This window comes from Solea senegalensis, linkage group LG17 (assembly GCF_019176455.1).
Source record: "Solea senegalensis isolate Sse05_10M linkage group LG17, IFAPA_SoseM_1, whole genome shotgun sequence".
Taxonomy (NCBI): Eukaryota; Metazoa; Chordata; class Actinopteri; order Pleuronectiformes; family Soleidae; genus Solea; species Solea senegalensis.
Window position 1 is genome coordinate 8,145,327 of NC_058037.1, and position 16,943 is coordinate 8,162,269.

Here is a 16,943-nt window from a genome sequence, read left to right on the forward strand (position 1 = left end):
AGACAAGTACAACAGAGATGCTAAGATGATGTCTCTCTGCAGTTTCAGTAAACATCTGACTGTAACATACTACTTTTAAACGTATGCATTAAAATTAACAACATTTTAAAACCTAAAAATATTAGCTTTGATATTTGTGTCACATCATAATAACATTCATCTGTTATTATTGTCGTTATTTGTTGTGGTAGTGTGGTGGTAGTAGATTAGTACTAACAGTGGTTATGTAATGTACATCCAACAACAGCAGATGGCAGCAGAGGCCCATTCCACCATGGAGGAACCTGCTATTATTATTGTTTACCTTTCGTGATGTTTGTGGCGTAATGTGTCATTTACTTACTGCCAGGTTTTCTATGCCAGCTCTTCGTTGTAAACATGATATTTACTATAAACAAAAACATCATAACAATATAATAATATTTTTTTACTGCATGGTGCACTAACCAGGAGCCACCAGATGGTGGCAGTAATCCAACTACATATAGGCATATCTGCCATTTAACCCCAAATAAAAAGAATACGGCCATTACATATGTGGCCGTTGTAATAATTAACCATCACCACAAGATGGCGGTAATGCACCCACGTGGACGCAAGCTGTCGTTTACCCCCAAAGTAGAAGAGGAGGAGCAGCAGCAGAAGTAGCTAAGAGAGCGCTGCTGCGTCACAGCACTGTCCTCTGCAGTGAAGTTGGTAAATAAGGTTTGACCTCGCTGTGGAGAGAGGGCGGTAGATAAACTAGATTAAACGCTGTGTGCTGTAGTGAAGTAACAACAACAACAGCAGCAGCAGTAGGAGGGCGACACTCCAAACAGCCACGTAACCCCTGCTGCTAACATACAAACACAGTGGAGTCCTGTGGTGGTGTAAGGACGAGGCCCAGTGAAAGTTGCTGCTCAGTAGTCTCAATAAAGTTTTACTGACCTCGCCTGTGTCCACAGAGCTGGACATACGAGCAGCAGCAGTACAGTCGCCGCCCCACAGCTGCTGGTGAGTATATGATTATGCTATCAGACTTTAGCTAACATGGACAGACAGTTGTTTATTTCGGCTGGTCCTCTAATAATCTCGCTCACCGTTGTTTGGTCTATAATCCCTGTCCTGTGCTACGGCGCGCGTCACTTCTATGGCTGCTCTGTTTACGTCTGCATACTCCTTACAGCTAACTGCTAATGCTGCTTCTGCTATACCTGTGACTTCTTTATGTAAACACTTGCCTGGAAACTGCACATTTATTTACATCGTCAGTCTCATTCGCTGTTAAATACTATTTAATTCGAGCGTGTTATGAATTAGTTTTCGCTTATTCTCGTTAACTTTTGCAGCTGAGCCACTGTTGATAGTTTAAATGTTACTTAATACACACAGAGTTATCAAACTAGTTAATCTACACACAGGCTAGTGTTCTGTGTTCTAGGGCAACATGTTTTCAAAGTAGTCATTCATTGTCATTTACAATGTAAACACTCACAAACCACAAATTACATTCTGTAATCTTTCTAATCATACAGGAAACGTTGTGTCAACAAACATGAGCCACGTTCGATATCTATCTGTCTAACATCTAAATAGAATTACTGCTTGATACATTTTCAATTAATATTTGCATCTATAAAAGTTAGTACATTTAATAAAACTACTAACTAACTACTAATATCTTCACTATAAAATATAATTGAGAGTGAGTGTTGTAAAACGTGTCTCAATTTCTAACTGGGACATTTACAATATTTTCTTTTTACGTAAACATAAAACAATTGTATGCATGTATGTATGTGCCACAACGCACAATTAAAATAATTAATTGCAAAGTAGATTAAGTGTACCCTGAAGTAAACCTCAAAATGAGACTGTCCTTAAGCTTATTATCGCCGTCGTTACTGATAAGATAAGATTATATAGTGTGGGTGTATTGGGGTGGCCAATAATTACCAAGTCATTGGAACAAATGAATGCCAAGGACACACTATTTTTGTGATTATTAGTGTTTCCTTCACTTTTAAAACTCAGATGTTTGGCCAACAGGCCAAAGCAACCATTATTTAGATTAGAGCCACCAATAACCAACATATAATGCAGATATTGCCGGGTTTTTTGTTCGTTTACAACAATTACTACTATCTCTACAAATGACACACATCATTTCATACTGAAGCTTATAGTGGCTCAGACCACCTGCATTCTGTGTCCTGCATCCCTGCCTTACTTACTCATTGTAATCTAGATAAATACTGGTTCACAGCACAAGCTTCTTGAAGGGAACATGGATTTAGTCACGTTTTCCTGTGAGTAGTGGTGACACTACTGCTGTGGTTGTTCACCACTGCCCGGCAAGACGATGAAACATTTTCCATTTTTGCTGCCTGATCACTAGTCAAGGGCAGTGTGTGACTGTAAGCGGCCATGAGGTGGGTCAAACAGCATTCAGGTATCAACTCATGCTTGCTATTTTCAAAGCAGTGAGTCAACAACTTGCGTAGAGACGGCCACTGAGCCTAGACAACAGCTGAGGCTTAGATGTGTGTGTACACGCGCAGTTACAGTTGGTGTCCTTGAAGTGACCTCTGACCTACTGGGCATCAAATTTGACCTGTTAAACTGCATCTCATTTGATTCTAGTGGTGGATCTATTATAAATGATACAAAGGAGGAGTGAGGTTTATTGGCACTAAGACAAGCTTCATATCCACGTTGACGAATGGGAAGTTACCCAATAGATTACAATGGACGGTTGGTCTTTTGAGCCAGTCTTCAGTTTAAAAAAGCAGGAGCCCTGAAGGAGGGTCAGATGACCCACGTACTGACACTGGACATGTGTGCGTGCACTGCACACGTGGCTTGCCATGCTGTGCACACATATTGCTTCAACTTTTTCAGCAATGCTTTTTTCCACTGGCCCAAATCCCAGATTAGCTCTGTTCAAGCATGTTGTGATCCACAGCACAGTATCTGCAGTCAGAATTGCTGAGAAATGCAGCACAGTCTCTGGTTACTGGCTAAGGCGTAGGCGTACGAAACATAAGAACTGTGACATCATTATGACATCACAACAGTCTGAATGTGCTATAATAATGTATATGTATAAAATGACCCAGCGGAATTACTGGAAAGTGATTGGTGAGTTATTTTAGTTCAGCCATGTTAATAGAAAACGGCCTGATAGCTAACACTATCAGTTACAGTGAGAAATGAAGAGTGGTAAAGTGTCACAGCTAACTCTGCGCATGAACTAAACACGTGCCTAGAACCTGGATCAAGTTCTAGAAATATCAGGAATCTTCACGGCCTTCTCTCCTCCCCCTTAGATTCCAGTGACAGTTTCTTCTCTAGTCCTGCACCATCATAAACAAGCTGTACCTTTCACACCGTACATACATGTATGCACAGCATTTCCTTGTTCTTTCTTGTGTGTATGTGCTTGAACAAATGGGGAAACCTAGGTCAAAAGTATTTTCAGACTAAGTATTGCAGTTATTCCAAGATATGACAGCTGTGATTGTTTATGAGTGTGTACGTTTCTTTTTTAGCAGCAGCAGAGTTTGTGTTGACGACAGGTTTTATTTCTCTTACCATTTGCTTTATTGTCCGTCATCTGCGTGTCATTGTCGCTCTGATCATGTCCTCTTTCCTGACAGGTTGATGTCACACGTTCAAATATCAGTCTAATTTTATCTGTCCCTGTTTTGTCTGGGACCAACATGCACCCTTCATGCTATCAGATTTACTGTTTAACCCACTTTTTTTCTGTATTTTCTGTTTGTGTCTCTGTCTACAGATCATCATGGCAGGTGATATGATGTTACTAATGCGGGGCTTGGCTAAATTAAGCCAGGCAGTTGTTGAGACTCAGGCCAGTACCTTGCGCAGTGGCACAGGTAAAAAAAACAAACACTAATGAAGCTTTTCCATTACACTGTTCTAGCACTACTTGACTCTACTCTGTTTGGTATCAGGCACGTTGTTTTCCATTACTATAGTACCTTCTCAATGTGGGCGGGGTCGTCCTTGCATGGCTGCACGAACCTGTTGTGATGTTGTTTTATACGCAACACAAACACACAAACTAGTGATGAGCGAAACAGTTGTTTTCACTGTACTGAATCATTAGAATGAGTTAATTAGAAAGATTAGTTCAGTACGTCCTGGATGACCAAAGCACAGACTCTGTCTGACACAGTCAGTGAGCTAAAAAGTGGTTGTGATTCGGCTCACGATCACCAGCTTTCAGCAGTGCGGTCGCTTAATACACCCGACTCCTCTGTTAAACATTGAGATTTTAGAATTGTCCTTGCCTCAGGATTTGTAAGTCTTCATACCTGATATACAGTTCAGTATTGTTCAGTTTTAATCTTGTGTCGGACTTTACGCTCGTGACTCTTCCAATGACGACACTCTGTCAATCAGCGGCCGGCATTCTGTCAACGAAACATTTCAGTATCGGCTCAGCTTGCTTGGAACCTCGCCAGAGCAAGTACTAAAAAAAAAGTGCAGAGTCGAGCTAGAAGTGCATTGTGGAAATAACACAACATTTTACTACACATTTCTGGTCTCACTTAGCTGATAGCATGCCACTTGAAACAAATTTGGACATTCAAATTAAAGTTGTAGTATTGGTATCTGAGACAAAAAAAAAAGTATCAAGCCATCCCTAATTCATTCATGTATTTTATTGCTATTTTCGGGCTAAAACAATTATATTTGGTGTTTATTATTATTAAAGTTCTCAGTTGACTTTAGTGCTAGAAAAGCTTAAACGCTTTCATTTGTAAATTAGCAGTTGCAGGAGTTGGTGCTGCTGTCCAGGGCGTCCAGTCAGCAGCTGAACAAGGCTTTTCTGTTGCCATGATGAAGATGCAGGTATGTGACTGTCTCGCAGAGAATTGTAACTTCCATTGATTGTTGAAGTGAACCATACTGTATGTGCATACACTTTACAGGAACTGTCTGGCCAGCAGCAAACAACTTCCTCAGAGCAGGAATTTGACTTTCCTCAGGATGAAAGTGAGTTCTCAACTTCAGAGTTTAGAGAGGAAAGCTCAGAGTTTACTTCGGATCACTCAGGAATTGGCACCGACACAGCAGCCTTTGAGAGCGCAGCAGCAGCAGCAGCAGCAGCAAGCGCAAGCCATGTCAACGGGAAACAGTCTCTGTTTGAGGGATACAAAGATCCAAGCAAGCAGTTCAGTGGAGACTCCAGATCTTACCACCATGATGCCAGGTATAAACTGTCTCTTACTCATACTTTATCATGCACGTTTTTCAAGGATAAAGGTGATCCCTTTTGTTTTATGCGTGGCAGACATTACACTGGACGCCATCATCTCTACAGTCTGAACAGACACGTGGGGGGGCAACTATGCTCTCAACATCTGGTCACGCAGATCAGAAGCTACCATCAGGACCAGTCCACAGTTGGAGGTCTGACAGCGGAAGACATTGAGAAAGCGAGACAGAGGAAGGGGCCTGAGACTAAACCACACAAACAGATGGTATTAGTTATTCCTTGCTTCCCATTCCTAAACAAAAAGGCACATACACGACACACGACACAATTAATTAACTTTCCATATTCAATATTCTTATGGAAAAGCGTCTTTACTGTTCTGTCTTTTTTCTTTAGTTAAGTGAGAGAGCCAGAGAGAGGAAAGTGCCTGTGACACGGATCAGCAGACTGGCCAACTTTGGAGGTAGAGTAATTCAGCTCTTAGTCACTGTGTCTTAGTCAGCTCTGCATGCTGCTTGTCTGTGTGCAGAACTGCATGTACACCATGCCGAATTTTTTTTCTGTTTGCCTGTGAGGTCCATAAAAACAAAGAGTTTTTTCCTGTGATGAATTTGTTACGCATTCACAAAGTTAAAGCTGTTATTAATGCAGCGATGGTGTCTGTCCTCTCTGGAAACTTCTTAACCTTGTAATCAGTAGCCTGACAGCAGCCTCCCTCCCACCCAACCACCCACCTACCCTTTTTTAACCCAGTACAGCACAGTTGGTGTTGTTGTGTCACTCCAATGACTTTCTGTAGCAATTAATATCCAGATAACATCACTGAATACACACATATACACACATTCAAATCTGAATGAAAGGAAGGCAAATAGTCAGAGGGGAAATGATTCTCAAGTTTCACACTCTGGAGCTGCAGTGAAACAGGGAAGTGAGGTCAAGGTCAAACTGTGGTTTAAAAAAAAGAAGTTTCCACAAAAAACACACACCATTGTTGTCAGGTGCAGACATGGCTTTATTTTTGTTTGTGCCTTGTTTATTTTCAGTTGTGACATACTTCCTGTATTTAAACATACAGGTTTGTGCCAACATGACACATTTTTAAATACACTAATACATTTATATGGCAAAATATTAGGAAAAATCTAAATTAGACAAAATAAATTGGGTAATTTAGTATTCTTAAGTTCATGATGTAAGTTTAAATGAAGCGAGTTTCATTAAAAAAAATATAGACTGTATCAAGAACACTCTCAATAGCTCGGAAATCGTGACACTGCCACAATGTTTTTTCAGCAATTAACTCACCCAGAGGCCACAATGTTCTCATAAACAGAGTGAGAAGCTCCGAACAAGCATTGGCTGTAATTTAAGACGGAGCAGAGCTTTTACATCAGCAGCTTGTCGCTACATACCAGATGAATGATAGATCACTTAACATGGCGTAAAAAAGCTGGACAGACTCGGTGGAAGTAAAGAGTGAGATTATAAACTGTGGACAAGCGTAAGCACAGAACAGAGTCTTGGATGAATCATCAGCTCCACTGCAGAAGTGCAGTTAAATTGATCCTCAGCTCATCAGCTGTTATAGCAGCATTAGTGAGTGCAAAAGGCAGAGCGGAGTTGATTCAGCATGTGGACAGTGGTAACTTGAAGAAGGTGTTGAAAGGGAGGAGGGGGTGGTGGAATGTTGTCTCCTGCCGTCCTTCACTGTCCGGTATTATTTATTGACAAAGATGGAAAGACACCATGACCTGGTTATGTTTGTTTCTTTTCATATCTGAGAGTACACTTTTTATTTTTTAATGAAGGGCTGTTTTCTGTCATGTATAACATCCTTGTTGACGTCCTGTTGTTGCTATACTTGTCACTTTCATAAATTATGCTCAGGTTTATAGCAAACAAAGACTGTACAGAGATTTTTAGTTTAAAATATTAAATATAATAGGTACAGGAAATAGGAATCCACTTGAAAAGCGTGTAAGGAGGGCACAGCATAAACTCTGTAAACACACTGTTGAAATGATTGACAGATCTTGTGCTTGGTCTAGAAAGATTGTTGACACTTATACTACAGGAAGTGCTGATCAATTTGTCACACTTTGTGTGTATACTTGTGTTATTTCTGGCATAAACATTGATCTTGTCAGGACCAGTAGTCCTCATGGAGACCAAAAACTGGTCCTAATCAGGCAGAACCTAATTTCTGAGGAACAGGTTAAGTTTTAAGTGTACCTTTATTATCCCTGGGGGGCAATTTGATTTCGCAGCCAGCAGAAAAACAGGACAATAAATACAAGAACAATTTACAATTGCCATGCTGATAGCAGCCACTATCAATGACAGTCTGAACCTGTTGGTTCTGCATGGTGGCAGAGTGAGTCCACGCCCTGAACAAAGAAGAAACTCACAATGTCTGTGTGTGTCTTTTCTGTCTTGACATATTTTACATATTTTGACCGATGGAGAAACGCAAAGCGCTCTGCGTCTTGATCCACACGTCAACTGTTGTGCCCCAGATTTGTCACTTCATCGGTTGCTGCTGACTAAATAATGACATAATCCTGTGTTGTGCAAGGTGGACGCTTGAATTGAAAGAACACACAAACAGTCCCTATCTGCAACATGTGCAGTCTTGTGTCTTTTCTTATTTTCTCCCCAAATAGTCCTGAAACCGGCAAGATAAGTTTTTAAGCCTTTAATTATTATGCGATTAGTTGAGTTCTATGTCCTCTGTCGGATGGAAAGACTGGAGCTGTTACTTTTGTCTGCACAGAGCTGAATAATCACAGTACATAGCCACCTATGAGTTTGTGTTGCATATTTGTGATGGTAATATTCAGAGACAACTCACGGACGTACACATGTACAGACACGGAGATGGCGAAATGATGGTTTTCATTGTTATTATTTAATAATGACAAGAACACGTTGAGACAATAAAGCATGTTTGTAGATACACTGATCAGCGAATAGAACGCTTTAAAGCTGCCGAACCTGTGGTTTTGCGACTTTCTCGCAGGTGTTGTATTGATGAAGAGCTTCCGATTGTGTGACATCATTTAAAACGTGTGTCCCTGCTTGTCTGTGTGTGTTTCCACCAGGTCTCGCCCTTGGGTTGGGTATTGGAGCTCTGGCTGAAGTTGCTAAGAAGACCATGAGACATAGTGGTGGGTCAGGTAATACACAAATCACACACTGGCTCATACAATGGATGGGTTTTACATTTCAAAAAGTGCAAACAACATTGTTTCCTTTTTCAGCATCGTTATTATTGTGGTGTTTTGTGACATATGCTTTCTGCAGTAGTTGTTATATACTCGTGTAAACAAAATAAAAATCACAATCAACATGTTTATGTTCTAATAAAGTCATTATCAAGACCTTCTGTCCTGCTTTGTAACTCGATCTGTTTATCTTTGGCTGACTGTAAGATCATTGGGGTTTAAAAAAAAAAAAGTCAGTGTTCAGTGCCCAACCTTAATACATGTTTGTGCAGGACAGAGGAAAAATGCAGTTCCACTGTCTCCCTCACCAGCACACGTAGTTCCTTCCTGCTCTGCATTGTTATCCTGCTGGTCCTAAAACATGGCTAAGCTGAAACAGAGCATATGGTTGTAAACGTGTTGCATTTTATATGTCCGTTTGTGTGTGTGTGTGTGTGTTAATCTACCAGGACGGCCAGAACACACTTCTAAGTGTGTTAATGAAATCTGTTAAAGCTCCTAAAGGGCGGCTACCTGACGACACACTGACACTTATACACAGTGGAGTTGATCAGTTTATCATTTTCAAAGTGAAATCGCAAAGGTGCCAGTTTATATTATGTGCCAATTAAAAAATGCAATACATAAATCATAATTCTTGTGTGGTAATAATATATTCCATTTCTGCCATTAAACATTCTTAAATGTTAAACACTGGAGGTCCTGCTCCTATAGAGAGATGTGACACAGATTTCCAACTTGAAACATTGGTGTAAAACCTGCCATTGTATCTATTTTTATCTTTATTTGTTGCTGAATCCCTTTGTGGTTTGTGTTGTTGCAGGGGAAAATAAGGCAGTTCTGGACTCCAGCCCCTTTCTGTCAGAGGCTAATGCCGAACGTATCGTCAGGACTCTGTGTAAAGTCAGAGGAGCGGCACTGAAACTGGGACAGATGCTCAGCATTCAAGGTGGGTGACAAGAAGAGAAGCGGTAGAAAGGGCGAGGTAAAATGTGTCAGGAATAATAAGAAAAAAAGATGATAAATGGCAGGAGGTAGAAAAGTCTGTTTCATGTTATTGTGATGTTCACTTTTACATGTCTTTTAAAGGTGTAGAATCTCTTGCTTTGATATGTTGCACATTAAAGTTAAAATGCACACTATCTAACAAACCCACACACAGTTGTTGTTTCCACCAAATATGGATCCCTCAGATCACCATCTGTATTTAGGAAGTGAACTTGTCCTATAATTCTTCTAGTTTAATTTATTTAAAGACATCCTTGATCACAACTGTCAGCACTGCATCTTGGCACTGATGCCTGGCTGTGGTTGTTGAGAGTCTGCCAAGAAAGTGCAGTGTCGGCCGGATTTTCTCTCCCAGAAAAAACTGAATCAAGTCCAGTCTATGAAAAGCTGGATTTAGTTTGGTTGGGCTTTTGCTGTTCTGCCCTCAGTGTTGCATCATTTGTTCAGACGTGGGTAATTTAATGCCCGTTTGTCCTGATGGACAGGACAGATAATAAGTGGACGACTAGTGGCACAAAGCATCCTGGCACAGCCTGACTGTGTCCAGTCAGGTCAGGTAACAGCAGTAACCACGTCATGAATTTTGTTTGTTGTTGTTTCCCCTCTCTGCCTGACCTTGGCTAGTGAACTTTGTAATTTGGCATGCATGTATGTTGGGGTAGGACAAACAGTGTAGCAGATATAATAAGTTATATAAAAAAAACCTCCGAAGTAATGATTGTTGTAATTGACAAAATCCAAGAAGCACATTACTACATAGCCTCTGGCAATGCCCTTAAATATAAGTTTTGGAAAAGATTTACAGAATGTTCTTCGAAAGAACTGTTATAAAATATGAACAATAAAAAACAGTATTAAGAGACGTCTCTGGGCCAAAAACTGCTGTTTGGTGATCATGTTTTGGCCCAGAGGCTTGAAGCTGTGTGTATGTATACATGAGCTGTATGTGGTTATTTACAGACGCGGTCTGGTTATGTACAAAAGGTCACCGTCGACTTCTAAACTTACAAAGACTGTAGACTAACTCCGACCGACTGGTGTCATGTAAATCTGGAGGATGATACCGCGCCGTGCTGGTCGTTGAACACTGTTGACATTTACCCGTCATTGTCCGTTGTCTGTGTGTTTTTTTTGGCTGGATGATTGTGAATCCAACCATTATAACCTTTAGCGCAGACCAAAAATAGTGTCAAGCTTCCTGTGTCTAAAACCTTTAAAACCAATAATGAAGTTTGCAATTGGGAAACCTCGTATCACAAGCCAAAATCAACCCATGTGGTTGCCAAACAGGTGTAGCTTATGTCTAAATGTTTAAGTTTAATCTTTGATTTAATCCCCGACGAGGCTATTTTAAGTATCATGCACGTCATAGTGTGACTGTATCTGTGCTTGGAAAAAAATGGCGTTAATGTACAATATGTTGTGTGGCAGAGTTGTAAGATATCATCCACGTTTTCCCCGTCTCCAGATCTTTGTCTCTGTTCAGTTTAAACAAATGCACTCTGTGTCTCTGTGTTTTCAGACGACGCATTCATCAACCCACAGCTCGCCAAGATATTTGAGCGTGTGAGACAGAGCGCTGACTTCATGCCAATCAAACAAATGACGGTAAGCAGCGTTGTTTTTGTACCGTCTTGGGTGATGATATAACAACCCGGTTGAATAACTTCATTATGATCAATGTGAAAACATTTCACCAAATATGGACCAAGGTGAAGGAATGTGACGAGCTGCGTAAATATGTTGGGTTTTTTTTGTGTCTGATTATAGAAAGCACTGAACCATGACTTTGGCCCTAACTGGAGAGACAAGTTGGCGTTTTTCGAGGAACGTCCTTTCGCAGCAGCCTCCATTGGCCAGGTTCACTTGGCGAGGATGAAGGACGGCAGGGAAGTGGCCATGAAAATACAGGTAGACGGTGGACACGGGTGTTTTCACAGTACTCTCGCTTGTTATTAATATAAACAGTCACGGAAGACTTGGAATTTGTTTTCCTTGAGCACCGTTATTAAGATTAACATAAACCATGGATCGTCACAAAGCCTTGTAGACAAATTAAAGTCATTATAAAACATGTTAGTTTTTGTTAAAGAGCAAATTAAAATGATAAAATACTCTGTTGTGTGTCACCAGTACCCCGGTGTGGCTCAGAGTATCAACAGTGATGTCAACAACCTCATGGCGGTGCTGAATATGAGCAATGCCCTGCCTGATGGTACACACTCTTAAATACACTTGCAGATGTATTGCCCTTTTGAAAGCTTATCTCACAATTTCCACATTTCTGTTTGTTAATTCTTTTGTGATTCTAAAGGTTTGTTCCCGGAGCATCTGATAGACGTTATGAGAAAAGAGCTGGCACTGGAATGCGACTACATAAGAGAAGCCAAGTGTGCTAAGAAATTCAGGTATCATTTAGCAAACGGCAGTATTTTATCTTGACATTCTTTCTTTTCACTGTAAATATACTTTATGATAATCCAGGATTTATTGCACTCTTATATTTTAGATTTTATAAATGTATATGCAGAAGTACGCAACTGTATTTGCCAGGTCTCTCTACACATAGATTTGGTCTGCATTTTTAAACTCTCCATGGAAAAAACATGACACCATATATTATTATGCCATTTCCACTGGTCAAAAAACCTGTTAGATCCTGGGTTTAAACAGGTTTTTCACCAGTGGAAATGTGTTTAATCTCCATTCACTTGAGGGTCAAATGACTCTGCAATGCACACAGATTTTTATCAGTGGGAACATAAGACCTGGATGAACTTGGATCCTCCATTTGGTAACCATGGTAACTCTTGTCACTGAAGGTGATGCTAGTGTTATTGTTTTTTTTCCTTTCCCCTGACTTGTTTTGTTTCTGGCACATCTGTGTCATAATTCGCGCCCTGATAACATGCGGGTGACAAAACAACATAGGGCAGAACAATCACTTGATATAGGAATGTTGTAAACCGCCTTTTCTTTAGTGGCTTCACCAAGGTTTGAAAATCTTGAGGGTATCTGCAATTTTCTGTGTGAAAAACACGCAAATATCTACAAACCTATGCTTAGTCTTTGCCTTTCCTTTATCAAATTTTTATCTATGTAGCTCAAGGTCCCAACAACTGCAACTGCTAGGTATTTATACGTAGTTCAAATACTCTACATGATCTAACTACTTCACGTGTGTACTCTTCTGTTCTCAGGGAGCTACTGAAGGACCATCCGTTCTTCTATGTACCAGAGGTGATCGACGAGCTGAGCAGCGGCCACGTCCTGACCACGGAGCTCGTCCCCGGGTTTCCTCTGGACAAGGCTGAGAACCTCTCGCAGGAGCTGAAAAACGAGGTACAGCAGGCATTCAGGACACAAAATAAGCCGTTTAATTTGAAACCGCCTCTTTCAGAAAATAAGAAGTAAAAGGAATAGAATAATAATCTGAATGTTTTTTGTTCAGATCTGTCACAACATCTTGACGTTGTGCCTCAGAGAGCTGTTTGAGTTCAGGTACATGCAGACGGACCCAAACTGGTCCAACTTCTTCTACGATCCACAGACACACAGGGTGAGTGTGTCCTCAGTCTAAACACTCCAACCGTGACTGGAGATGTTTATTTTTAGTCTACATTCTACAGTATGCCATTTGTCTCTCTAGGTGGCACTGTTGGACTTTGGAGCCACGCGAGGATTTGATCAGAGTTTCACAGATGTCTACATCGAGGTAAGAATACTTCTTTTGTACCTTTCATTATTATATAATGTAAACGTGGGTTCTTTTTCATACTTTTTTGTGTGACTGGATGTCACCTCTCAAGTAGATCATCGTATTTTATTAACATGCAACAAAGGTTTGATTTTGATCATATGTGTTTGATTTGTTGCAGAAAAGTTCTAAATTCTGGACTGAAAGCAAATGAAAGAAGAGACAGAGATTAATGTGGCTACATTTTCAATTTCAGGTTATCCGTTCAGCTGCTGAAGGCGACAGTGAGGGAGTCCTGAAGAAATCTATAGAGATGAAGTTCCTAACTGGCTACGAGTCCAAGGTAATGCATCAGAAACAACTGCTGTGTGAAGTTTACATTTATGTATGAAACAAAGTGCTTGATAGGATTAAACCACATTAAACCAGTTAACACACAGGCCTTGACTGAACACTTTTTTTTCCCAATTCTGCATCCAGGCGATGATCAACGCCCACGTGGACGCGGTGATGATCCTCGGCGAAGCCTTCGCTTCCACGGAGCCTTTCAGCTTTGGTTGTCAGTCGACCACAAAGAGGATCCACAACCTGATCCCCGTGATGCTCAAACACCGCCTCACTCCGCCTCCGGAGGAAACATACTCGCTGCACCGCAAGATGGGCGGCTCTTTCCTCATCTGCTCCCGTCTGAACGCACAGCTGCCCTGTAAGGAGATGTTCCAGTCTGCGTATCAGAAGTACTGGGAGGGCCGCACGCCGCCCTCTCAGCCGGCGTAAGCCGCTCTCAGGTGTCAGAATGTTTGATGGACAGGTCCTGGGGCCAACGGCAAAGTGCCCATCCATGTTAAGGTCAGTCAGGTGTGAAGATGCAGGAGTGCAGAGTGGAGGCCATGTTACCTTCTTCTTAAGCTGAACACCAGCTCATCTTTTCCATTTTGGGTGTCCCACTTGAACATATTTACAGCTGCCACTTCTGAAAAGGAGAGAATGGCAATATGGCATGTGGAGGCCAAGCTCTTACCCTGTGTATGGCCCTGAGAAAGACTGATAAAGAGGGTGGGTGTGGATATAAGAGAGCAACAATCTTGTTAAGGTGTAAAATGAATGTAAAATGGTTTGACTTTTTTCTGTCTAACATGATTGTTTTGTTGTTTTGTTTGTTTTTGCTGTGTTTGGTTGAACTCTTGGGAAATCACTCTGAGTATTTAAGTTTGTTTTGTCATCAACCAGAAAAGAGACATTGATTACATCAGGAATTAGTTGGCATCAGGGTAAGAAAGCAGAACTCCGCCAAAGTGGTAATAATGGGGTTAAAGGTCCAGTCCAACATTGAGGAGGTTTTATTAGCAAGTATATTTGAATAATTGTATAATCACTTTAAAATAAAAATTAATTGGTTATCATAGCTTTAGAATAAATCTTGTACCATAGATGAGCGCCTCACTTTACAGAGGCCAACATTTTGTGCTGCCACATTTTTTAACGGCAGCCTGAATGGACCGACCCAAGTACAGCAGGGTTTTTGCATTTTGCAGTGAAACTTTTTAACAAAACAAACCAAACAATGACCATAGTATTTTCCTGACGCACTCGGTAAAGGGAGGGCTGAGTTTGGAGGACAACCTGCAGTCTCACCACCAGATGTCACTAATTCTTACACACTGGATCTTAAATATACAGTTCAAGCCATCACAGTCACAGTAGTTGACCAGGAAGAGGAAGGACCAACTTGTCAGACTCGTAATAATCTCTGCTCCAGTTGTTTTTCACAGGCGACACTCACTGCTATAGTTTTGATACAAAACATAATCTTTTAAGAGATGGATTTAGTGTTAAAGTAAAGATTCAAAGCCATCAAGTTGCTTTTTTTTGGGAAAATTATGACTAGAGTGGAGATTGTCTGCATTAACACGCACAAAGATATATTTTATCTATGTAGTATTCAGTGTCTTCTGCTGCTTCCACCCACATTTACAGTACTAAAATGTTTTTGATCATGTTTCAGTCACTGTTAATAGCTTTTTAAGGGAAATCCTTGGCACACGACTGATTGAAATAGTCTGACGGGTGCGTTTTAATGATCCCCTGGTTAAAGACATGATTTTACACACTTTTGCTCTGTTGATATTTCTCTGTAGTACCTCATGTCCACATATGAGATTTGTCACATGGGTTTTTGGTTTGTTGCCAGCACAACTGTTACCATTGTGTCCCTGAACCATAATTCTGTGCGACGTATTTCAGTGAATCCATCTCAGAGGGTCAGGCCCACAGTGGTGAATAATAACGAAGATGGATGACATCAACTCGTGCGTTTGCGGACTGTTCAGTCTCTTCTCAGGTGTGGAGGTTCATCACCTGGTTGCCGTGACACAAAGGTTTTCTCTCATCTGCTGCGTGATACAGTTATAAGAAGGTGTGAAGAAAATGTAAAAAAAACAAAAAAAAAATTGGTGCCTGTAGATTCCAGTGGAACATTTTTTTTATATTTTAGAATATAAATACATTTCCTGTCGAGACCCGGTGAAACAGTGGTTTAAAACTTTGTAATCTAAAGGCATTCTTAACTGAAACATGTGATAAAAGATATTCCAGAAAAAGAGTAAATGTTTGTTCTTCTCTTGTCAAAATCATGGTGTGTTTTTTTTTTGTTAAAAAGGGACCATCTATCTCGCCGTGTGTCAGTGCTTATTAAGAAACATGGATGTCTTTGTATACATCGTGTATCATGGCTTGGTAATGAGGCTGCCATAAAAGAAGATGATGGAGGAGACGGAGAGTTTGACATCCTTATATAGCAATGTCTTGGCCGGCAGTGGAGAGAACTGGCTGAGAGCCTGGGAAATGACAAATATTCTGAAAATACACAGTATGCACTTCTGGCAAATTAATATTTACCAGTTTTCACGCAGAGCAGGGTTGAATACAGACTTGTAGATGCTGTGATTCTTTTCATCATTATTGGAAAAGATCCTGTACAAACTATTATTTACTCAATATCTCAGTTTTCAGTATTAAACCCAAAACCTTTTTTGTAATTCCCTTCTGTGTCCAGCACGTGGCAGTGTTGTGTTGTGTACGCAGTTTCAATCAGGCTTTTGTTGACTAGCTCATCCTCATCGTTCTAATAACAAAGCACTCTCAGTGTGAAGCCAGGCAGATAATTATATAATAATAATTAGAAACTCACTCAGATTTCTTTGCTTTATTGCACAATATCCTGTAAGTGGTGGTGGGTGAAATCCGAGTGAAAGGTGATTACACAAAAGAAACAATGGTAATTAGACTCATTTGTTTCCCTGCCAAGCTAAAGTCCTGAAGCATTTATCAATTACTTTATATTGCGCGTGCTTGCCAAACAGCTTTGTGCAATTTCAGTAAATCAAACCAAATAAATGAGCCGTTTTCCCAGAATAGATTTTCTAGAGAGATTCACTGACTGCACTAATATTTTAAGCAGTGTATAAGGTCAGGACCCCTGTCAGCACCTTGCAAATGGATGACTGTTTGATTGTCAAGAGTCTGTGACATATCGAGTGGAGAGATATCACTCTGAGATGGAAACTACTCAACCGTGGCCGTGTTTACACTACAGGGAGGATGGAGTTAGTGTTGGTGGGGCCATGTTGTGGATCACATCGTCTGGTCAGAAAGAACGAGGACAGAGAAATCCTTATTTGGTGAGAGAGAGAGAGAGGACACTCTAAAGCCAAACACCCTCACAGCACCAACTTCACTCTACAGATGGTTAATGAGACTATTTTTAATGTCACTATGGAAACGT

The 16,943-nt window shown here is 40.7% G+C and overlaps 1 protein-coding gene across 4 annotated transcripts; it reads left to right on the plus strand.

Moving 5' to 3' along the window:
* Positions 1 to 640: 640 nt before the first annotated feature.
* On the plus strand, positions 641 to 15,789 carry coq8aa (coenzyme Q8A, genome duplicate a). Of its 4 annotated transcripts, XM_044049320.1 has the most exons (18): positions 641 to 869; positions 945 to 993; positions 3,779 to 3,878; positions 4,778 to 4,860; positions 4,941 to 5,221; positions 5,303 to 5,492; positions 5,624 to 5,690; positions 8,332 to 8,406; positions 9,278 to 9,403; positions 10,985 to 11,070; positions 11,233 to 11,373; positions 11,596 to 11,677; positions 11,777 to 11,870; positions 12,663 to 12,804; positions 12,914 to 13,021; positions 13,112 to 13,177; positions 13,416 to 13,502; positions 13,640 to 15,789. In XM_044049320.1, exons 3-18 carry the CDS (start codon positions 3,785 to 3,787, stop codon positions 13,934 to 13,936), a joined length of 2,019 nt encoding a protein of 672 aa, XP_043905255.1. In that variant the 5' UTR covers positions 641 to 869; positions 945 to 993; positions 3,779 to 3,784; the 3' UTR covers positions 13,937 to 15,789. The 4 variants fall into 4 exon arrangements, with proteins under 4 accessions (XP_043905255.1, XP_043905254.1, XP_043905257.1 ...); XM_044049319.1 differs by having other exon boundaries at positions 641 to 993; XM_044049322.1 differs by having other exon boundaries at positions 641 to 993; positions 8,332 to 8,397.
* The last annotated feature ends 1,154 nt before the right edge of the window (positions 15,790 to 16,943 follow it).